General features: G+C 41.2%; 6 protein-coding genes across 6 annotated transcripts; 2 read left to right on the forward strand and 4 right to left on the reverse strand.

Moving 5' to 3' along the window:
• Positions 1-1,263: 1,263 nt before the first annotated feature.
• On the reverse strand, positions 1,264-4,151 carry LOC147178904 (gamma-crystallin M2-like). Its single transcript, XM_086067321.1, has 3 exons — positions 4,007-4,151; positions 2,881-3,123; positions 1,264-1,622 (listed from the first exon to the last, which is right to left on the reverse strand). Exons 1-3 carry the CDS (start codon positions 4,022-4,024, stop codon positions 1,350-1,352), a joined length of 534 nt encoding a protein of 177 aa, XP_085923447.1. The 5' UTR covers positions 4,025-4,151; the 3' UTR covers positions 1,264-1,349.
• A 1,447-nt stretch (positions 4,152-5,598) lies between these two features.
• LOC147178905 (gamma-crystallin M2-like) lies at positions 5,599-6,744 on the reverse strand. The gene is made up of 3 exons (XM_086067322.1): positions 6,576-6,744; positions 6,252-6,494; positions 5,599-5,916 (listed from the first exon to the last, which is right to left on the reverse strand). The coding sequence occupies exons 1-3, from the start codon at positions 6,582-6,584 to the stop codon at positions 5,641-5,643; spliced, it is 528 nt and encodes a 175-aa protein (XP_085923448.1). The 5' UTR covers positions 6,585-6,744; the 3' UTR covers positions 5,599-5,640.
• A 1,135-nt stretch (positions 6,745-7,879) lies between these two features.
• Positions 7,880-9,816, reverse strand: LOC147178906 (gamma-crystallin M3-like). Its single transcript, XM_086067318.1, has 3 exons — positions 9,649-9,816; positions 9,289-9,537; positions 7,880-8,197 (listed from the first exon to the last, which is right to left on the reverse strand). The coding sequence occupies exons 1-3, from the start codon at positions 9,724-9,726 to the stop codon at positions 7,922-7,924; spliced, it is 603 nt and encodes a 200-aa protein (XP_085923444.1). The 5' UTR covers positions 9,727-9,816; the 3' UTR covers positions 7,880-7,921.
• A 213-nt stretch (positions 9,817-10,029) lies between these two features.
• LOC147178907 (gamma-crystallin M3-like) lies at positions 10,030-10,934 on the forward strand. The gene is made up of 3 exons (XM_086067319.1): positions 10,030-10,193; positions 10,272-10,535; positions 10,613-10,934. The coding sequence occupies exons 1-3, from the start codon at positions 10,185-10,187 to the stop codon at positions 10,889-10,891; spliced, it is 552 nt and encodes a 183-aa protein (XP_085923445.1). The 5' UTR covers positions 10,030-10,184; the 3' UTR covers positions 10,892-10,934.
• Positions 10,935-16,755: 5,821 nt separating this feature from the next.
• Positions 16,756-18,805, forward strand: LOC147178908 (gamma-crystallin M2-like). Its single transcript, XM_086067324.1, has 3 exons — positions 16,756-16,868; positions 16,994-17,236; positions 18,465-18,805. The coding sequence occupies exons 1-3, from the start codon at positions 16,860-16,862 to the stop codon at positions 18,732-18,734; spliced, it is 522 nt and encodes a 173-aa protein (XP_085923450.1). The 5' UTR covers positions 16,756-16,859; the 3' UTR covers positions 18,735-18,805.
• A 2,471-nt stretch (positions 18,806-21,276) lies between these two features.
• LOC147178909 (gamma-crystallin M2-like) lies at positions 21,277-23,099 on the reverse strand. Its single transcript, XM_086067323.1, has 3 exons — positions 22,959-23,099; positions 22,646-22,888; positions 21,277-21,598 (listed from the first exon to the last, which is right to left on the reverse strand). The coding sequence occupies exons 1-3, from the start codon at positions 22,965-22,967 to the stop codon at positions 21,323-21,325; spliced, it is 528 nt and encodes a 175-aa protein (XP_085923449.1). The 5' UTR covers positions 22,968-23,099; the 3' UTR covers positions 21,277-21,322.
• Between the last annotated feature and the right edge of the window lie 783 nt (positions 23,100-23,882).

Below are 23,882 nucleotides of genomic sequence, written 5' to 3' on the forward strand. Positions count from 1 at the left end.
CATATTGAATGTGTTAAATGCGTTAGCAAAGCTAGCTATCACAGAGTACAGATACTGTCAGCAAAGTGGCTAATGTGTGAATATATGTCGTAACTCAGCAAGTCTGTATGACTGTTGTTTTGCTGAACCCAAGTAATGACTTGACCCAACTTGCTTGAAATTTAATGGCGACTCGACTTGCTTGATTTTTGCCACTGCATCTTAATCTTGTAACTACTTGAGGAGTTAATCATCTTTTTAGGTGGTAGGCCTACTTCTTCTTTTTCACCGAGGGATGCGTCATCTTCACTTATTTTATCTGTGGTTGGCAAATGAGTGTGGATCAACCACTGATCTGTAGACTATATATTACTGGATAGCTGATAGGCCAAGACTTTTGAAGCCGCAAGGTCGCCATATTACCACTTCCAATAAAACTTTTCTCGGCATACGATCAGAGGTGGCAAATGTCCAGAAAGTAAAAACCCTGCCACAGTTTGGCTTTAGCCCCTGATGCTAGCTAGTGAAAACCATCTTCTGTTTCAATTTAATTAAAACTGTTTAGATTTATTCATAACGGTGTGAGCTCAGTAGAGATTGATGAGTGAGGATTCGTCCTTCGACTTATCTGGGAAAAAGGAATGTGTAGGGAGGTTCCTGTGTATGTTTGAGTGCTGTCAAGGTCGTATTTGCTTTCTCCTGTCTCCCTTCACATTATTCACAGAATTGGGGGAGCAAATGTTTTATAGCCGGTTGGGAGTATGGGCTGAAGCCAGGAAGTCTAGCTCAATGATTATCTGATCTCCTGTTTCATATCTTGTGACTGCTTGGGGGCAGCAGAGAGGAGGAAGGGACAGCAGAGGAAGCGGAAGGGGAGGCGGCTTGGAAAAGCGGCTGAGGATTGGGAGGGAGGGTACGGGCAGCAGAGGGAGGGACTTTTAGAAAGCTTAACTATATTAGCGTCTGCAGGGGGAGGAGCGTTACACACGAGGAAGAACAATGGCGGCGTTTGGCCCCTCTCTCTGTCATCAAAAGCTTTTGATAATAAAAACCTTCGAAGGAAACTGTTCACAGATCTCAACTCTGATTTTGAAAACAATTTTACGAACACGTAGAAAACTTAAAAGGATCGTTTTCTAACACTCGCTAGCTAGCTCCCTAAAAGATAAACGAGCACCATGGGAGTTAGCTAGGGAACTAGCTAAAAGGTACACAAGCACAATGGGAGCTAGCTAGCGAGCACCTGGCTATTTTTTCTCCAATAGGTTAAATAAAAACACCAAATATTAGCATGTGCATTTATTGCAGAGGATGTTCAGGGAAGGAATAAAGGGAGAAGAACATGACACTTTTTGCATCAGCATTGTGGATTAATAGTCTGCAACGCGTCTCATGGAGCCAACAGTGGGGTGGAGGGCCCCCCACTCGGCATGCCGCCTGTATTCGCCCTTCTCCAGCAGGTACTGGCGCCCCCTGTAGTTAGGCTGCTCGTAGAAGACCCAGATGCCATCTTGCACGTGAGCCGAGTGAACGTCCCGATAGCGCCAGCGGTCCTGCAGGTTTGGCTGGTCCTCGCTGAATTCCATCATTTGGCCGTCAAAATCTGCCCGTTCGTAAATGCGAATCTTGTGCCTATTTGGAGGCTGGAGCACACAGAGAAGAAGTTTGGATGGCAAACGCAACTTCAACATTGCGTTTCTAGTGTGCCTATAAATTGGGGGTGTCAGACTTTTTAGGTCTGTGGTCTCGCCTCAACAATGCAAAAATAAACATAACTAGTATGTTTAGCCCGAAAAAAAAAAAGGTGCTAAAATGAATTAAAAGTGGATTTACTTGAGAAAACTCACAATGTCAAAAATAATAAATTCATATTTCTTAGAAAAATGTAATTGTAATCATACGAGAATAAAATCGTAATTTTCCAAGATAAAATAAAATACTATGATATTAAAGTAACATGAACCATAACATGAAGGCACATAAACTAGGGAGCTTTGACAGCGATGATCAACTGTTTGAACAATTATGTACCAAACCAACCAACCACTCGATTGACTAATCAGTCAAGCAACAAGTCAAAGGATTAATTGTCTTTCTTCACTCGTGCAGACAAATTCACTTGTGTAAGTTTATAAAACATAACACTCATTGGCAAGACTTCAACTCATCTTAGCTCTCTGCATGCTCACCATGCATACCACCACCCACACTCTCCGTTCCAGCAATCTTTTTATTATCCTCTTTATTCACATCCGCACTACTTTTCAAACTTATTTTTATTTGTATGCCTAAAACGAATGGGAACTTTTGTAAAGCACAAAAATCCCACACGTAGACACAAGACTTCAAATTAAAACCTTATCTGCACATATGGTGGAGAAGGCCAGAACGTACAGAATCCGCCCACAGCCAAAACACAGGTGAAGGATGAGTCACTATACACCGTTAAAATCTCATCAACGCATGCGTTTGGAACAGGAATTAGTACACAATAAATCCAGACATGGCCATTATCATGATGTCAGCACTTCAAGGACTGACCAATCAGCGAGATTAAACCGATTTGTGCTCAAGCTATAAATTGTGGTCTGAACCTTTTTGTTTGAAGAAACTTTTGACTCTGAAAAACGTTACCTCTTTTCACTTAAGCTTTAGAGCATTGATTAAGGTGTTGGAGTCGGAGGTTTAAGACCTCAATGTCATCTGGGCCTACCGGGGGTCGCTTTCCTGAAAAAAACACCCACCAGAGACATAAATAGGGGAGCCGCACACTTAAAGTTTAGAACAGAAGAAACACAACTTCAACAACCAACAAGAGTCCAGTTGCCTCCAATCATCCTTTGCGGATGACCCTGACCTTGACGACTGACAATCCACTGACCCTCTTAATGCAGGACTTACGTGTCTGATCAGGCGGCAGGAGCGGATGGTGTCGTTGAAGCCGTTCCAGCTTTGGTAGTTTGGGTACTCGCCCTGCACCAGCACATACTGGTAGCCCATGTACTGGGGTCTCTCGTAGAGCACCCAGGTGCCGCCTTCCACCCGGATGGAATTGCAGCGGCTCACGTGGGAGCTGAGCTCAGGACAGTCGCTGCTGCATTCATAGTAGCGGCCCTGGTAGTTCTTGTCCTCGTAGAAGAATATCTGCAAGTAAATAGTAAATAAATTTGGCCTCTGGAATGTTAAAAATATATATATATCACCCATCCAACCATCCATCTTTTGTCCCGCTTATCGTCCCTAGCTGTTGAGCATACCCCCCCCCCCCCCCCAAAAAAAATTCTCATCAGTCCCTCTTGATGAACAATTTCCCAATCAAATGTAACAGGTAAAACACGTGTTAAATCAATGTATTTGTTTTTGGTATTGATCAAATGTGTTGTTTCATGACAGACAACCGTTTGACCCATCAAGAGGAAGAAAAAAAAAGTGTGACATGAAGCATCAAGCTAATTGTCTCATTGATTGTCTCATATTATCTGAAAAAAGTACACTGATATCAAAGTTGTATTTTTCTTATTATAGCTAAGTTTGTTATTGACCAGGTAGCAAAATAGCTAACCCAGTTAGCATGTATCTTGAACAAAAAGCCCAATATTAGCATTGATTTGCAATCCTGCTACTATGACTGGAGGGATATTGTAATAAAATTCAAATACAAATAAAATTAAATTGTATTTAATCGTAAAGTATTTATTCAGCAATATTTTTGAAACATTGTTTTGCAGTTACCTGTGCCGATATATGTAACAACTTGCACCAAATAGTACAATTAATACGACAAATGCAATACAGTATCTAATAAAAAGTGAACTGTTCATGGTTAAGCTGGGCGGATAAAAAAAAATTTGGGATTGGTTTATGAGCTGTTTTTCTTGAAATATAACATTTTGTTCTTAAAAAATGTTAGCGTTAATTATACAGCACGTATAATATTCCATTCACTGTTACACTGCTTCATATTTTGTGTGTATAAAACTGACATAAATGTAAGTCATCTTGGCATTCAAGGAGAAATCGTACTCACCTTGCCTGTACGCTCCATAATGACTTAGTGCTTCCTATCAGTCCCGTCGAGTCAAAAGCCCTCAATGGCGCTGCCTTACAGCGGCTCCACTTTTATGTAAACGCTGATGAAATGCAATGCCAGTGGAACGATTGTCATTCAAATGAGCAGCCCATTAAGTTTGCCGCATTAGCTGAGGCTGCATTTGGCCTTTATACGTGTTGATACGGAAATTTTGAATGAATGCTGTCTGACTCTGGAAAACGATTCCATTTTCTTTGCACAAAATGTGTGCCAAGCCTCCTACAGTGCAGTAGTGCCATTTGTTGTTTTTGTTGTTGGTAACACATGAAAACATATAATCAGAGAGAAAACTGTGATTGAGGTATTCCCATGTCGGTTATTCACAATGTTGAGAAGCTGTGACCCCTGCTTCCCCTGGACAATGAAACCATTGTTGTCAAAAACAACCAGAAAACTCCACATTTGGCCCTAGCTGGAAATTATTACTGTTAACTTGTGAGAGGTAGTAAGAATGTAAAATTGTTTAGGATAGGTTCCTTCATGCTTGACAAGTCTTCATCGAGTTGAGATAGTTTGCATCAAAGCTAACCACAGTGGCTTCATGTCATTGCTTAGTCATTTTGAAGGTATTCCAAATACAAATACAATATTTTGAACAAAGACATTTTTAGACGAGATCACAGGATTTTATTCAAATTACGTAGAAAGTTATTTTATTATTATTGACGCATTAGATCGATGAATATATCATGAAATTATTCCTAAATTTAACAGCCATATTTCACGATAAAATACATATTGAATGTACTGTATGCACCAACTGTATGCCACAGTGTACTGTATGAAGTAATAAAGTACAAATACTTTGTTATTGTGCTTGATCATTTGCTTGATCAGTTTCTACACGTTTTGCTCTTGATCAATACGTTTGTCAGCACATATCTGCACTTTTTTCCCCTTACTTTGTCGAAATATACTCATTGCCTCTTTCAACCTCCGCAGATGTAAACAAAAGACACAAACAGAGAATGTAAAGTCCACCATGGTTGATATCATGATTTATTGACTGAGATCTTGTGTGTCTTATGAGATATTGGAAAAGCAAGACATCCCCCATCCATCTGATTTTATTTTTATTCTTAGTAGAGCACTATGTAAGTTGATAAAGGGGAATCTATTTTGCATTTGAAGATTCCTCAACCCCCAGTTATGCCAAGTTATCAAAAGGGGTTGAACAGAACAATTTCTAAGTATGTAAGTTTTACTGAAGTACAGGCGGTTAATCAGTACTTTTACTTACTCCACAAGTATCTGTACTACTTTATTATAAGTACACACAACATTTCTGAACAACCTGTATAATTAATTTCACGAATGTGTTGGGAGGGGGTCTTTTAATAACTCACGAATAAGCATTAATATAAATCACAGATGAAAAATTCATAGATGATCAGTAAATTTGCGAGCCAAATGCTATGTAAATACCATCATCCAGTTATGCTGCACAAACATTGTATCAGAATGCTTGTCTACACACCCTTATGTAATTGTGAATACGTCATGCAAGTAAACCAGCCAAATAGAAAGCGTCTGATTCAGTTGATCATTTATTGATGCATTGGGAGAGGAGACTAAAACTCTGTGATCCTGCGGAAGGAGCCAATGCCAGGAGAGGAGGCGGCCCAATCGGCGTGCTGCCGATACTCGCCCTGCTCCAGGAGGTACTGATGCCCTCTGTAGTTAGGCAGGTCGTAGAACACCCAGGCGCCGTCGCTCACCACGCAGGAGTAGGCCTCGCGCACCTTGTAGGTGTCGTACAGTGAGGGGCAGTCGTCGGTGCATTCCACCATCTGGCCGCCAAAGTTTGGCCTCTCGTACAGCCTCAGCTTCCACGCGTTGCCGTAAACCTGAGACAACATGGATCTAAGGTAAGTCAATGGAAAATGCGTACATATCAAAGTTTTTCTGGTAAGAAAATGTTGGGGCAACTCTATCATGAAAGACCATCCGTTAAGGAAAAGAGCATATTTTGGAGTAGGAACTAGTTACCAGTTGGCCTGGTCTCTCAAACGCTGCAGAGCTTAAACTCTGCAAATAAAATTATCTTTGGTCAATGAGCTTGTATCGGTGGAGCCTTCTTTTAGCACCACCACCTCACGGCCTAATAAAATATTGTAAGGCAAGTCAAGGCAAGGAGTTTCTCCTGGAGCAGAATTTAAAAAAAGCCGATATCGAGTCTTACGTTCTTAATTGCGCGGCAGGATTTGACGCTGTCGCTGAAGGCCATCCATTGCTGATTGTCAGCATACTCGCCCGGGCAGAGGATGTACTGGAAGCCCTTGTAGTTGGGCCTCTCGTAGATCACCCACACACCGCTCTCCACCCGGATGGAGCTGCAGCGGGTGAAGTAGGAGTGCAGGTCCGCGCAGTCGCTGCTGCAGTTGTAGCAGCGGCCCTGGAATTTCTTCTCCTCGTAGAAGGTGATCTTTGAGAAAGAGAGGCAAGTGACAATGTGAGTCGAGCTAACCAATGGCAAGCTCTTGCCGTACAATGTGCTTCATCTCACCTTCCCCATGTTGATGCTCGGCAATGCTCGGTCCTTGCTGAAGCCCCGTCAAAGTATTTATCGATAAACAAAATGTGCAGAGTGAGGCGAGCCTTTGATACCCAGATGAGGCGGATTTACATATCAGCAAAACGTTTGATGGGCTTTTGTTCCTCTGCGATGATGAGCTGCTATCAAACCTGTGCTGGAACAGTGGGGGCAGCGGTGCCTTTTGATGAGGGACGGGGCGGGTGGCAAAAAACATCTTTTGTTTTCTCTGCAGTCACGCAATAACTGTCTGTCAATGGGAAGCAACGAAAACAAACCAGAAGTTGCAAACTTGCCCCAAACATTGATTGTGAATGCTGAGTTGCTTTGGACCAGCCAAAACAAAGTGAAGTGAAAACACTGGGTAATACGTCAATAGACAAAATCATTTTACTGGCCATTTGCATTTTATCTTTTGAGGGAAAGACCTATATTCAAGAAACACTAAAACGAGTCTAAACACAGCATTTTACAATTGTGTAATATAAAATAAGCAGCAAAATCCACCTGTTTTTATCCATCCCATGGGGCAGCCATTCTGCCTCTTGCTGTCGACTGAAAATGACATCACAATTCCGCAGGCCCCAGGTAACGACCAATCACGGCTCACTTGTTTTCTGAGTTTGGTCATATGTTCGCAAGGCACTGTGATGTCATATCCAGTCAACAGCAAGTGGCAAAATGGCCGCCTCCTGAGATGGATAAAATTGGGTGGATTTTGCAGCTTAGTTCATATTCTACAAACACAATTTTATTAAGAATACCGCGTTTAGACTAGTGGGTGCGCATAAAACCTATTGTTAAGAAATTGTTTTGACATCCCCGTTAAAATGCAAGAAGAAAAATGACAGTCAGGCAGAGCTGTGGCCTAGTTTGTATCTCACTGAACAAAGAAATTCTGAACATGTCTGTAGGCGAACATCTTTGGAGCCTTTTGCAACCTTCCTCACAAAACACTCCCTACATACGCACACCCTCACAAGCTTTCACAAGCTCAGTGAGATACGGGCTTTTAGGTTTTATTTTGAAACCTCTAACAATTGACTGGTCCCCAGTTAACGTCAATGCACATTTAGACAAACATGACTTTACACTCATCTTCACACCTAGACACATTTTTGCTCCTTGATGAAGCTAACATGCTAACGTTTTTGGAATGTGAGAGTAAAAAAAACGACTCATGCACAGTCAGGAGGAAGGTGCAGTCTCCTAAAACCAGCTAACTACATGTTAACTGTGTCTAGCATTAAGCTAAAATAAGAACCTGATTTCAGAAATTCACATTTCAGCTTGCTTTATTCAACAAATGACAGAGGAATCTAACAGGTGTCTGTGATGCGCCGGATGGAGCTCAGCCGGAGGATGTTACTGGCTCCCAGCTCACGGAGGTTGCGGTGCTCGCCTGGCTTCAGGTACAGCATCTTTCCGCGGAAGTTGGGCTGCTCAAACATCAGCCAGTGGCCCTCCATCACGTTGCAGGACTGACAGTCGGACATGCGCAAACGGTCCACGTTGTCGCAGTCGTCGGTCAGCTCGTGCATCTGGCCTCCAAAGTTCTCCTTCTCGTAGATCCTCACTCGGAACGCTCCTCTGTGCTGTGGGTCAAGTTGGAGCATGGTCACATACAAAAAAGTGTCGTTCTAAAGACTACCAGTGGTGGGAAGTAACAAAGTACAAATATGTGTTACTGTACTGTACAGATGTCTAAACTTACTTTATAGGCTGGTTATATTTTTCTACGAATGACAACAGGGTGTAAAAAAGACATAAGTAGAGAATGGTAAAGTCAATCGTGGTTGAGCGCTTCATGATTGATTGAGATTCTTGAGGACTCATAAGGCAAAACATGAACCAGGGGGCTTTAGCGATGGCGCTGCAGATTTAGAGAAGCAAAATGTTTCCCATCCATAGCCTTATTTAGGAGAATTCATTTGTTGTCGACTACAAAAATGATTTGTGGCGAATAAATTGTGCCAGCCTACAAACCACCAGCTTAAAAAATGTTCTCAAATCACGTAAACGTAAAGGGTATTTTTCTGTTAGCATCAGCTAATTTAGCTTTGTTGTTGTTGTTAATCAGTTCACAACATTAGCAAAGCTATGGGGTCAGTTGTCAAATAAGTCCAGCCAATGTCAACATCCAGGTCATTTTATTCTCAGGGTGTTTAATTGATCGCAACTGGACTGTCCTGGTTTTGAAGACGTCTCACTTCTTATCCGAGCAGGCTTCATCACTTCATGCACAAGGGTAGTTTTAGCCTAGGGAAAGGTGTGGAAACCCAACTAAAGTATTTATCTTTGAAGGGATAAATAGCTGTGTTTTCACACCAACCACCTGAGAACTTACTAAAACAACACGTGACATGTAGAGGGAAATTATCTTGCATGCAAAGCATACTATTTATACTGAAGTACATTTTTAAAGTATCTGCTTTTTTACTTTGACTTTTAGAGTCAAATCAGTACTACTTCTACCAGACTTTTTTCCCCATATAAGTGCTTCAGCCAACCAATCAATCACTAAATAACCATATTTAGTAACACATATCCAACCAACGAGTTAATCAGCCAACCAATTAACCAAACCACCAAAACAACCAATCGTGGGATCAACCGCATCTAAAGGCCTTCCAGCAACTGGTGCCCTTAAGAAATACATTTCGCTTCCGGTCATATACGCACTTACCAAAGGGATCATACGAGAGGATCTGATGCAGTCACTCATACTGGTTCCCATCAGACGCTGGCTGTCCGGATACTCGCCCCTTCTGACCAGCACCTGTTGACCCTTGAAGTTGGGCTTCTCATAGACCATGAAGAGGCCGCTCTCCACCCGGCAGGAGTTGCACCTGCTCAGGTAGGTGGTCAGCTCAGGGCAGTCGCTGCTGGTCTCGTAGGAGCGACCCTGAAAGTTGCGGTCCTCGTAGAAGATGATCTGTGAAAACCATTTGTAAGTGGAGAGTCAGTAAGATCCATTGCTTTCTTTGCACCAAAAAGAAAAACAAGGATTCAGATCGTGGTTTGTGCATCACCGTTCCTCACTTACCCTTCCCATGGTCATGGTATTTGTGAGATAACTGCAGATGTACAGCTTGGGCATCAAGCCTGCTCCCTTTTTATACATCTCGCGAGCTTAATGCTAAAGCCCTGGAATCATCACTCTATATTGTGTGCCGGGTTGTATGATTAAAGGGTGACATACTTCACTCTACTGTATGTCAGAATGGGGCTTTTGTTACAATCGGATGTTTAATGCTGCAAAAATCAAGGATGGACATCAATGTGGTTGCCGAACACAAAAGGCCTCACATCAGCTGGAAACTCCTCCATACAGGATACGTTGTACAGTTAATAAGAGGTCATCTGAGGAGCGTGGAGCTTCTGTGATGAGCTTGCATTCCCTCTCCAAAATGCAGCCTGCGTACAATAACAGCTACAGCGGTCTGCGAAAGAATGCGGGCCTGCTGCACTTTTGATGAGTCATGAGGTTTGACACAAAGGTGCCCAAGGTTGTCTGAGGCCGAGGGTCACTATAAAAGGGGCTCAGTTGTTGGCAAGGGTGCAACAACTACAAGCGTCACCATGGGCAGGGTAACAGCCATCCCATCGTTGTTACGCGTTGTTTTCAATCATGATGGCAAAGCTTTTCATCTTTGTGTCTTCCCGCAGATCATTTTCTTCGAGGAGAAGAACTTCCAGGGTCGCTCTTACGAGTGCAGTAGCGACTGCTCCGACATCCACCTGCACCTGAGCCGCTGCAGTTCTTGCCGGGTGGAGAATGGCTGCTTCGTCCTGTACGACCGCTCCAACTTCATCGGTAACCAAGTGTTCCTGAGGAGGGGCGAGTACTCCGACCTGATGCGTGTCGGGAGCATGACCGGCGTCGGGACGGCGGTGATGGACACCGTTCGCTCGTGCCGTCTCATCCCCATGGTAAAATTACACTCCCGGGGTCGGTGCTATATTTTAGACCGAGCGGCTCGCCATCACATCTGTTTGGGGTCCAACAGCACAGGGGACAGTTCAGGGTGAAGATCTACGAGCTGGAGAATTTCGGGGGCCAGATGCAGGAGCTGCTAGAGGACTGCGAGTCCCTGCAGGACCGCCTGTACATGTCCGACTGCCAGTCCTGCAACGTGCTGGAGGGCCACTGGCTGCTGTTTGAGCAGCCCAACTTCCGTGGACGTGTGATCTACGTGAGGCCCGGGGAGCACAGGAGCCTGCGGGAGAGCGGCCTGAGCAACGTTATGAGAATCAGCTCCATTAAACGTATCATGGATGTGTGCTGATTACCAGTCGTGTCAAAAATAAATTAAATATACTGAAGACTCATTTGAAAATGACCTGTGCTTTCTTTGTGTGGCATTAAACTTCATAATGATTACAGAGGTTATCCCCATGTCGTCAATCATTATTAGGTCTGTCTTTGTTATCAAAAGAAAAAGAAAAAAAAGTTCCAGATAATGAACCCAGATGGAAAATGGTGGAAGGTCCAGCGAATCGTGGCCTCCTCTCCTCTGAGAGCATGAAGCCTCTTGTGATCACTGAGCAACACGGTTAAAACGTTGAAGATTCCACAGAAAATAAAGGTTGTTGATAGTCATTAATCATCTTAGGAAAAAGAGCATACTAGTACAGTACAGGACTTCAAACTAATTTGATGAAAAATAATGCTCAAATACCAATTTAAGATCCCATTAGCTTTTGTTTTCCTTTTGCAAAAACACAGTGTCATCACGTTGGGTGGTGCGCTGTTGTTCTCGTGAAGCCGAGCCCCAAGTGGCTGTAACAATAGAGAATGAGGGCAAACAAAAGCAACGTCAATTGACCAATTGAAAAAAAGAGCAATGTTGCGCTGACGCACCAAATCTAAATAGGTGTTCCATTGAAGAGACATTGTAAAAAAGCTGCTGCTTGGTGAGCACTCCTCTTGTTTTCTTCCAATAGATAAAATGTGTTTAATCAGTATAAAATACAGTACAGTGCAAATGCTATGCCATAATGAAAAAGTTCTCCAGAACGAACCATGAGGCAGATTCTAGGCTAGCAGTATACACAATAAATCAACACACAGCCGTTACTGTCTAAACCAGTGTCAACAAAAGCGAGTACACCCCTAAGTGAAACTGTCCACGAATCATTGGTGTGTTGTCCTATGAAAAGACACAATCATATATTTATGAAAATGTGAAGTGTGTAGAATTTTAACATCTTACCTCAGATATGATGAAGAAAACGTTGGCTTGTGTGTTCTTGTTGCTCTTCTAAAGAAAAGTTCTCAAATGTGCTGGGTCCAGACATTCTCAGTCACGAGTTTAGCCATATTGTGTATGGTGAGTTGGTGGAAGGGATATTTGTTCGGAAGATGTAACTCACATGTTGTTGTAGCGGCAGCTAGCAAGAAGTTCAGCGTAGCATGCCGCAGGATCAACTCTTAGCTGAAACTTTTTCTTTATTAAAGATAAATCGGTCCTTCAGCAAGACAAGTATGTTCCAAACCGTAAATACCGGTCGCCACTTACTTCCTCCTTTCGTCCGTGAACCCTTTTAATAATTCATTCACTCCCAGCCATTTTCACTAAAGCAATCCCCTTCACTCCCGGTTGTTTTACTGGATTTTGACTGATTTTGCAAGACCCACAGAATATTGTGTTCTATTGCTATAAAAACATGGAACCTACCAAAAGAAAGAGTAAAGTATAAAAAGTATATTTCTATCCGTTTCCCTTTTGCAGAAATTTGCATTAGAGTATAGCTAAGTTTCATCATCATTCACAAATCTATTTAGAATTCTGAGTAATTGAGGCTTTTTTCAACATGGTCCTGGTTCATTTCCTATGCTATGCTGCCACCTGCTAGCCGTTTGTGTAATACTACCATTTCTTCAACTGTTCTTTGCAGTTGAGAGGCTGCATCAAACCCTTCTGTATGCTCGAGCATTAAAAAACTTTTGTTTTTAACGTATAAATAAGTCTTTGGGACACTTAAAACATTTAAAATAGAACGTATTCATACATTTTTGAGAGCAAATGAGTTAAAAAGGCCATGTGCCTAACACAACGTCGACAAGTCTCTTACTCTCTCTCTCTCTCTCCTTCTCTCTCTGTCATCGTAGGAATTGTAATCCCTCGAAATAATCCGCATTTTTAATAAATGTACCTGTAATCTGATTATATGTTTTTTCTTGTAACTGTAGCATGACACAGTTAAAAAAATTTGTAATCTGATTACTGTTAGAGTAGATAATATTAAGTATTGTACTCTTTGCGTGTTCAATTAACTGAATGGTGAGATTCTGGTGAAGAAGTCCCCTTGCAAAGGTATTTATTAATTATCAGAAGCTTCTGAGGACAAAAAGCTGATGACACTGAAGCCGTGTTCTATCAGGTTGTCTGTCTCTCCAACGTGGTGCATCAATACTTATTCAGAAAAGTGGGAGACTAGAAGTCTCCTCCCATCAGCCCACAACACACCCGGCCACAACTCAGTATAAACAAAGAGAATCCCTCTCTACTCCCTCTCCGAGTTCCCATAGCTATAAATCAGATTAGAGAAAAACAATCATACATCAGCCTGTCTCTTTCGGAAGAGACAGATACCAGACACATATACTCCCTTATTTTCTCAGGAGTGTGAGACACATAAGAATGCTATTCTTTGAGCCATACTAAGTTAACTAAATCCAAAACGGCTAAAATATAAATTGAAACTGAAAAACAATGTTAATAACTTAACAATCCCTCATTTGAGCTCATAAGAGCTCAACACATTAAAACATTTTTTTCAATGGTTGTGTGATAAAAATAATTATCCTTAAAACATCCCTTTAGCAAAAGAGGAGGTAGTTTAGCAATAATATGACATTAAAAAACAATTTGATACATTTAAAAGATTTTTAGTGGAATAAGCATAGCATATGTGAGGCTTAACATAAAATGTTGTTCATTAAAAAGTGTCGCAATGTATCGGCAGACGAATGTGTGTAATATAAGTTTTGTTGAATGAAAAAAGTGACGCAATAGTTCTTTCTCTTCTTTAAGAATCTGGGGTAGACTACCCAAATTCTTCGATTTGTCACGGGATTATTCTGCCCGAAAATGTGACTGTTCGTGGAATGATTGCCCAAGAAAAGGCACTTGACTAGACAACTAACCTAGAAAAGGGGGGGGGGGGATCTTAACATTATAAATCGCAAAACCTATTTTATCCCATTCCCATTAATAAAACAAACGCCACTATCACAACAGTCTCATCTCACACAAAACAACACCAAACTTAGTTAAAATATTGAAGAAAAACAAACAAAATCCCCATATGCACATTTCTCACTCACAATCACAAAAATAGCCCCCACCTCTTAAAAGCCAGGTCACACACTCAAATGCATACGCACACACTCTTTAGTCATTATAAAATAATAAACGGTTATTCTATCAATTCGTTGTCTACAAATCTTATAGCATTTAAACCGCAGTTTTATACGGTGATTTCAGTAAACGGGTTAACTTCGAACAAACCACCCGTAAACTGCTCCAAAAATGGCGGAGTCATTTTAGCATCAAATTCAGCCACTACATCATTACCAACAAAGAAAATACAAAAGTCTGACATACCATTTTGTCCAGCGAAAGCTTTTTATACAATCGATCCATAGTTCGTTTTTTCATTGTTCATCGACGCTTTTATTTTTCCGCTGAACCGGAAGCGCATTCAGGACAAACCATTCTGTATCCGGGTCGAAATCGCCTCCATTTTGTTTATAGACTATTTTTACTTTCGGTTTCAATACAGTGACGTCTCACTTTTAGTATTAATAGTTCAATATGTTAACACATATGGCCACACACAGACACACATAAGAATTACGTGACCTCTCGTTTATACACAGCGGTTACCCAATCCCGCCGAGCTAAACTGTTCTCCATATATTGCAAAATTTTTGCAAGGCGCTCATTTTTTAAAGAAATTGTCACGCACCAACGAATTCAACCGTGGAACAAAAGGAATTCAAACGGGAATCCTGACCTCAAAACTACATATTGTAGAAGCGCCAACAAAATAAAAGTTACACGTAATCTCTCGATTGCAAATACAGTAATACAAATCCAATTATTACCGTAATCAACCTGGACCCCTTATACTGTTCAATTTCAAACAGGCGCTTTTTTCAAAAAAAAAAAATATTACGTGTCACGAGGACTTTTTCAATAAGAGCCATGAACAAATATTCTACTCGTCCTCAAATCGGCCAAAACTGCTAAAAAAGCAGAGCGCATACCATAATCTTCAATATATATTATGGTCTAAGGATTCTTCATAGCGTTGACAAAAAACAAAATAAATCAAAAAATTAACCGCTATTTCTTCCTGTACAAAAAAAAACTTTTTCTCTCGGTCTGCATTTACGTCACTAAAAAATGCACCACCCCACGACGTGTTTAGTTCAATATCGTCGGAATTATCAACTCTCTAACGACATCAAACTATAACTTGTTCACACAGATCTCATTTAAAATTTAGACAATTTGGAAGACGAAAAACCAGCTGCAGCGGACCCAAACAGACAGAACCTCTCTACGTGGATAACAGTCTCCACTTACCGTACTTTATTTATTTAGGCCTAGAAGTTCCGCCCGTCCTTGAACGCCGCATCTAGCTCCACGTCAAAATACCACCATCCGTTGGAATTCAGCGGAGGAGACCATTCGTTATAATTCAGCGTCGGCGGTCACCATTTGTTAGAGTAGATAATATTAAGTATTGTACTCTTTGCGTGTTCAATTAACTGAATGGTGAGATTCTGGTGAAGAAGTCCCCTTGCAAAGGTATTTATTAATTATCAGAAGCTTCTGAGGACAAAAAGCTGATGACACTGAAGCCGTGTTCTATCAGGTTGTCTGTCTCTCCAACGTGGTGCATCAATACTTATTCAGAAAAGTGGGAGACTAGAAGTCTCCTCCCATCAGCCCACAACACACCCGGCCACAACTCAGTATAAACAAAGAGAATCCCTCTCTACTCCCTCTCCGAGTTCCCATAGCTATAAATCAGATTAGAGAAAAACAATCATACATCAGCCTGTCTCTTTCGGAAGAGACAGATACCAGACACATATACTCCCTTATTTTCTCAGGAGTGTGAGACACATAAGAATGCTATTCTTTGAGCCATACTGAGTTAACTAAATCCAAAACGGCTAAAATATAAATTGAAACTGAAAAACAATGTTAATAACTTAACATTACGTAACGGCGGTACATGTATTCCATTACTCCCCAAACCTGCCAGTAAACAAATCCTATGAAGTGGAAAAATTATCCTTCTTCTTTGAAATGAACATAACGTTGAACTATAATGTGTATTATGTGTATACAGTGAAAAGTGGAATTACGTCCAAAAAACAACAGCAATACTAAGTTATTGCTGAACTAACAAATCCACAAAATAGCGGGACCACAAACCCAGAACCTGCGAGGGAGGGGAGTTTATTGTAAATCGGTAGCCTATACGTCAAAGAGTAGTTTTTAAAAAATGAAGTCCCTGGCTTTTACATTTGACAAGTTTTACATGTTTTAGCCATGAAAATATACCTGTGCCTCTTTTGGCTGGAATATATCTCATGGGGTCATTGTACACACTGGAACGAGAAGCATTAGCCACCAGCTAGCTTGCGAGTTAACAGGCTCCGAGTCTCGGACATTCTCTTCGGCCGAAGGACGGCCTAATTTAACAGATGTCAGGCTCGTGTCATCACCACCTCGCTTGAGAATTGATATAACAACACCACCAAGCTGTTCTATAAATTGCAGCATCCAAAGAAGATTCATTTACGGGTTGTAGGGATAGTTAGCTGTCTAGCTAAAAACTTAAGTAACCTATTTTGAAGCCGATTTCAACTTTGCACAGGCGTCTTATAGATATCGCTAAAGTACGTTGAAATGACATCTTATCTACGTATGGCCGTTACGTAGAAACAACGTTGTTTCTACGGCGGTTTGCTCAGTGGGTGAATAACTTTTGGAGGGTGCGGATAAGAGTCTGATTCTTGCTATACTGTAGCAACAGTATAGACAGCTTTGGCAAAGGTAAAGCAAAAAAGCTCCACAAGCTCAGAAAAGGCAAAAATATGTATTGTTGGTGGCAAAGTGCTGACCTGCCCTTGTCATTGTCACAACAGACAATGACACAGGTCAACGGCGGGTTATAAAGAGCCAGAAGCGACGGCTGTAGTGTGACTGTGACCGGGTCAGTGACACAATGGGCAAGGTGAGGCTTTTGCTGTGTTTCTTTCGGGGTTATTCCCCGGTCATGTCCAACGTAACGCCGTACCATCCCGTCCTGATTCAGGTTCTGGATTTTATTGAACTTTTCTCGCTCCCGTCTGCTTGTAGATTACCTTTTACGAGGATCGAAATTTCCAGGGTCGCTCCTACGAGTGCAGCAGTGAATGTTCCGACCTGCACTCGCACTTCAGTCGCTGCAACTCCATCAGGGTGGAAAGCGGAGAATGGATGGTGTACGAGAAACCAAACTTTTCGGGTTATCAGTACTTTCTGAGGAAAGGCGACTATCCGGACTACCAACGCTGGATGGGATTTAACGACTGCGTTAGATCCTGCCACGTGATTCCTAAGGTAAATTTCGGCAGGGAACCAAGCCATCTAAGCATGTATTCCATAATGCTACTAGTTCTCTGAATTGGCCATGCACTCGTACGCTCTTTGTCCCTTGAGGTCCACGTACTATTACACTCCTTAAGACAATTTACCTGACTAGTAAAACGACTAGGGCGTATTAGTAGAATGACTACGATGCACTAGACAACTAGTCTTCTAGGGAGATTTTTTTTCCCATTACTATACATATAAGCCATTTGAGCATCTATTTGATATCAGTTTACGGTCCATGCGCTAGTATGCACTTTGTCTTCACTAGTAAGACAGTTCAGTACTAGGGTAATGACTAGGATGCAATAGTAGAATGACTGTGGCTTAGCCTACTAGTAAAGTTTTTCCCACTAATATGCAAAGCTGTTTGAGCATCTTTTCTGCATAAGATTAAGCTCGTACTAGTATATACATTGTCCTCACTAGTAGAACAATTGAGCTGACTAGTAGAATGACTGCTTTACTGGAGTTTTTTCCCCCCACTACTGACTTCCACTACTACATGACATTTCTGTGCACTAGTAGAATGACCAGTGCGCACTACATTTTAATAGTGAAGCAAAATTGTGCACTCCACCGGTAGTACTCTAAAATTATAAAATTATACCAGTTAGTGCTCCATGAGTTGTACTAGTAGCACACAGATGTAAACTAGTGCACAGCAAAGGAACAACAGCCACTAGAAAGAAATAGTGCCCTTCTACTAGTGCGTCCTAGTGTTCTTCCAGTTAGAAAAATGTTGTATGTTATTGCCAGTTATTGGAAAAGACTTCACTAGTAAGTTTTTCTACTAGTGCACTGAACCAATTGAATAAGTAGGGTGCAGCAAATAGAACAATGATTTATTTCTAGTGACAATTACTGCACACTAGTAGGACAATTTTGGCACACTAGTAAGATAACTCGTGATGCCATAATATGCACTAGTTGACAACTGTGTGCTACTAGTACTACTAGTGACATTACAACACTTTACTAGTTAACATCGAGTGCTTCACTTGTAGAACTAGTAGCGTTCACAGATGTGAACGAGTGTGGTTAACTGTCTTATTAGTGATGACAAAAAAAATGTACTAGTACAAATACAATGCAGCACACTAGTAGGAAATTTAATAAATGCTTAAATGCTAAATATATCACCACTAAGACTACATTGCGACATCTACTAATGTATCATTTTTTTGGGTTTGCTCAGCTTCAAGGTTCTCACAGACTTGTCATCTACGAGCGCCCTGAGTTCAAGGGTCAAGCGATGGAACTGACCGACGACTGCCCTTCTGTGTACGAACGCTTCCACCAAAACGAAATCTACTCCTGCCACGATCTGGAAAGCCACTGGATTCTCTACGAGCACCCCCACTACAGGGGGCGTCAGTATCTGGTGCGCCCCGGGAAATACAGGCGCTTTAACGAATGGGGGAGCTCCAGTCCGAGGGTGGGTTCCATCAAACGGATCAACCTGTAGGAGAAAGGCCTTCATGATCTTCACACAAATGGATGACTGTTAATAAACACCAGAATAAAAATTCACAGTGACTACTTTTGCTTGGTGTGATCAAGGTTCTCAAAAACACAAACACAAAACTAGCGACACAATGGTGCCTTGAGATACAAGTTTAATTTGTTCTCGGAACATTTGTTTTCAAATCATCTTTCCCCTTTGAAATGAATGGAAATGCCATTAATCTGTTCCAACCTCCACACACACACAAAAACAAACATTTTGTAATGAAAATAAGATATAGAAAATAGCACTCTTTTATTGTACTTTATATAAAAATATGGTAATGACATCATTAAAAAGAAATAAAAATAATTATTATAAAGTTGTGGAATTGTCAGCAGTTTGGCGAGATGAAAGAAACACAATTTGTCTTTTGGGTTTCTTTATATTTGAAGCTTCAAATGTACAAAAGTCTAACAGAGCAGTCTACAAGATCGTGGTCTGTGAGAGAGTGTGCAGTGAGAATCACGGGAAGATTCTTTATGCTGCCTAGTTAGGAATTTGGGAGGAAAAGAGAGGCAGGAAGGCAAGCAGTCTGTTCCGAGCAAGCTTATCAGTTCAAGGTCACTTTGGTATTGCTTCATGTACAAGGAATGAAAAGATCTTTGTTAATGGAAATAAAGGCGTCCACAATACAGTGAGTAGGCTAAAAACTAATGTTATTATGTGTTGAATAATTATTTTCCCCCTTTGGAATTTTTTCTACGGAAGTCCTTCAACAACACTTAGTCACCGGGTGGGAAGGTGTGCAGCGGGCCCAATGCGGGTGTCTCACATTAGACAAAGCTGAGGACAGATTAGTACAATATGACAGCATCTTCACACAATGTTATAGACGGCGGAGGTTTGTTCGGCGGTTCCAGACCAATATGAAGCCGGGCGGCGAAGATCACTTCATATGTGCTGAGCTTGGAGCGTGTCCGCTTCCTCATTCGCATGTACATCAACACAATATAGGCAGGGCCTTCGGAGAGGTCTGTTTCCTCACAGCACTTTTAGTGCTAGCTAGTTTGTTTTTAAGTTTGCCATTTTCTCTCTCAACAGCGCCTCCGCTGGCTGGGTGATATGAACAGTGCTTTGTGACCTTAATGCCAAGATAATCTCTCACCTGCAACTGTGTTAAAACCCTTTGGAAACCAGTGTGTATTAACAGCAGATACAAAAGACACATTGTTTTCCAGACTGTTTTATCCATCTCGCCGAACTGCTAAAAATTCCACAACAATTGTCTACTGTAGCTGTATTGTTTATCCAAATATCACTTGCTTAAAGGATTTATGAGTTTCCCCACACTGATCTGAATATATGACTGGAAAGCTGATAGGCCAAGACTTTTGAAGCAGCGAGGCCGCCATATTGCTCCTCCCAAGAAACGTTTCTCGGCATACGATGCTATAGATTTGCAGTATTGAAATTGGAGAACATTTGAGACAGTACTTAGTAGAAACAGCATGATTTATGATGTTTTAAATTTGTTAAACATAAACAAGAAGACTTCAAACATTTTAGAACTTGTCTTATATATATGAATAAATGATATGCTTAATTATGTTTTCAGGAAGAAACCTGTAATTTTTATTAAATAATTATAACTGCAATTCATCAAAACAGACCTCTGCCATGTGCGTATGTGCCATATCATGTTTAGTTTGACAGTGAACTTTAACTGGGAGTGGAATTAAACAGTTTGAAGCCTCACTTTTGAAGAATTGTTCACTCACAAAGAGGGTTATTATAGTTTTGGAATTTTCATTTTAGTCCGTTTTTATTTCGTTTTGAGTTTTGTTTTTTAAATTTAGTTAGTTTTAATTAGTTTTCAAGGTAGTTCTGTTAGTTTTTATTAATTTTAGTTTAAAAAAATGCATAGTTTTAGTTAGTTTCAATATTAGTTTTCTTTTTCTTTTTCAATGTGTGCGCAATATTTAATAAACACCATGGTAAAATGAAAAAAGTAACACATTTCTTACCTATCGTTGCATTTCGGCTGAGTTAATGAAAAAGCGGGGCTAGCCGCGCCATTGGAACCAAAAGTCAAGCAGGCAAATTTGTCGCTTAGGAATGACGTCTTCTGAAGGTGCTTTTCTATTGGCTGCTGCTAGATGACATCACTTCTGATTGACACACTTTCAAACGTCTTTATTCCAGTTAATATCGAAATAAATATACTTAAAATCCCATTCAAAATCATCCCCAAAAGCTCATGTATAAAATGAATTACCAAAAACTAAAAAGAAGGACATGTTCGCTAAAATCATAGTAGTTTCAGTTAAGTTTTCTTTCTTTAAAAAAAAAAAAGAAGCATTTTCGTTTTTATTTTATTTTGTCAACTAAAATGTTGTTTTTATTTTTGTTTTAGTTTTTTCCCGTTAGTTTTCGTTAACTAAAATAACCTTGCATCACAAATCATGGCTGGTGTCTTAAATGGAAAACTTGAAATGCATGTTTCTCAAGGTACCACTGTACAGAAAGGGGAGTAGTAGTAAAATCGATCAAGACCGGAGCGTTAAGTCAAGCATGTTTATTGAGAACAGGGAGAAAGGAATGAGGTCCTAGATGGAGTCAGTGATTCGCCTTAGCGAGCCGATCCTGGGGCTGGCGCCTCCCCAGTCGCTGAACCGGGGGTACTCGCCGGGCCTCAGGTAGAAGGTCCGACCTCTGTAGTTGGGTTGGTCGTACAGCAGCCAGTGGCCGTCGACGACGTTGCACGAATTTACGTCAGACATACGCAGGCGGTCCAGGACGTTGGGGCAGTCGTCGCTCACCTCCTGAATTTGGCCGCTCATGTCCGGCCGCTCGTACAATCGGATTTTGTAGGAGCTTCGGTGCTGCGGAAGAGACAGGTTCAATTATTTTACCAGTCACGAGAGTCAGTGCAAAAAATAGTTCGACTGCTGGCTACAAAGATTTATTTTAAAAATGGTCCCATATTGTAAAATATAAAAACAGAGTGTGTGTTAGCTGTTAGCCTTAGCTTAGTTGTACATGAGGTACTTGTACACATGAGTACGTGTGGGACTTGTATCAGGAAGAGCGTCCAGTGAAAAAACTTTACCAAATAAATCATGCAAATGACTCACTGTGATGACCCCTCATGGGACAAACCAAAAGTGGAAACACCAACAACCGATTAGCTAACAGCATTAGCGTCTGATAAGTGACACATACCTGATTGTTCTGTGAGGCTGACAACTTTGTGGCAGTATAGCCAGAAGACATTATTTGTGTTTAGAGATGTGTCCACATGCCACATACAAAACATAGAGTGGGCTTGCAACTAATTGATTAATTTGTCAATCAATCTATTCCTTTGTTCCAAAACGGGACATTATTTCAAATTTACACCATAAATGAATAATGATTCAGTTACTGGTTTGGTCTGTAACATGTCAGAACCAAGGCAAAAATGTCGATTGTTTTCCAAAGTAAAAGCAGATGTTTGCAAATGTCTTATTTTGAAACATCACAAAGATAATCTGCTGTCATGCAGAACGACCGATATTTGACAATAGTTACTGTTTAGCAGCTGGAATTCCGAGGATTTGAAATATGTTTAATTAAACAAGGTATCTAAATGATTTGATTATCAAAACAGTTATGGATTACTTGATAATCAATGACTTGACAATCAATCGATTAATTGTTGCACCATTACAGTTGTCTATCAACTGCTGCATCCATGAGTTAAAATACTTCATTTTTTACCCACACACCGTCGTCATGGTAACAAAAGTTGGACTGGCCATTGGCCCAACAGTATAATAAATATGAATAGTGCTACAAAAAAGAACTAGCTTTGCATTCAATTGTAAACAGAAAGAAAATGCATCATATGTCTCCTTTGGCCAGGTCCAGTGATTTTACTCCAAACTCACCAGCGGAATCATACGACACGAGCGGATGCAGTCGTTGATGCCGATCATGCGCTGGTTGTCCGAGTACTCCCCTCGGCGCAGGAAGTACTGGTGGCCCAGGTAGTGGGGCCTTTCGTACACCATGAAGCAGCCGCTCTCCACCCGGATGGAGTTGCAGCGGTTGAAGTAGGGATGCAGGTCAGCGCAATCGCTCACGCACTCGTGGTGCCGACCTTGAAAATTTCGATCCTCGTAGAAAATGATCTGCGAAGACACGGTCGGACATGCGCACCGTGTATTATATCCTTTTTGCAAGCTAACAAACTCAACTTACCTTTCCCATTGTTCTCTCGGTGAGCCTGACTAATGCTCAATGGGCACTCTTGGTTGCGCCGTCCTTTTATATTAAGTAGCTGTGTGATGGCACAGCACAAAGTATTGTCATACAAATGTGTTTTTACGAGCTCAAATCTGGTTATGTATGGCGACGCGGGTGTGATGGCCACTTATTGTTGTCTGCTTTTGACATGTTCATCACTATTGATCAGAACACAGCACAGGGCTCGCTGCTCACGGTATCAGCAAAACAGCAGCAGCGGCCTTTATGTGCGGCCTTTTCACACACATAGCCTGCATCGCAAAGGCTGTGAGCGAGGATGCGGCCATTAATCACTTTTATTGATTAATGGCAATGTTTTTGAAATGGAAAAAAAAGAAGATTGTTTTAATGATGTGCACCTTTGCCATGAAAACATGGATGTGAACACAGAGGAGCTACTTTATAAAAGCACAGTCAGTGTCAACAACTTAGCAACTGAAAACAGTTTTAGCATAAACAAAGAACGAAGACAAAAAAAACAGGCATGAGCAGAATAATTTTCACATTGATTTTGTGACAGAGCTCAGTGGAAGACAAACATTGCATTATGCACAGACCGACAATACGGGAGCTCTTGGCTGTGCCTTGGAAATCCCTCCACATTTTCTACTGAATTATGCTTCTTCTGGAGCTGGGGAAATTATTTGACAGTACATGGCTCCGTACATTCACGAACGTCATTAATCATGGACAATATTGATGAAATGACGCCCCCATGTGGCCAATAATAAAGTGGAAAGAATTAGGATCCGTCTTTAGTATGACTGGCAAGATTTTGAGGCCCTTTAAGTCTGCTGCTCACTTTCAAAGTGGTGCTCATTCTGCTCTCCTTGCACTGGCATCGTGTATGTTTTAGAGTTCATTTTAAGATTCATTTAT

This window comes from Leptonotus elevatus, chromosome 2 (assembly GCF_054856555.1).
Source record: "Leptonotus elevatus isolate MCC_2025b chromosome 2, RoL_Lele_1.0, whole genome shotgun sequence".
NCBI lineage: Eukaryota > Metazoa > Chordata > Actinopteri > Syngnathiformes > Syngnathidae > Leptonotus > Leptonotus elevatus.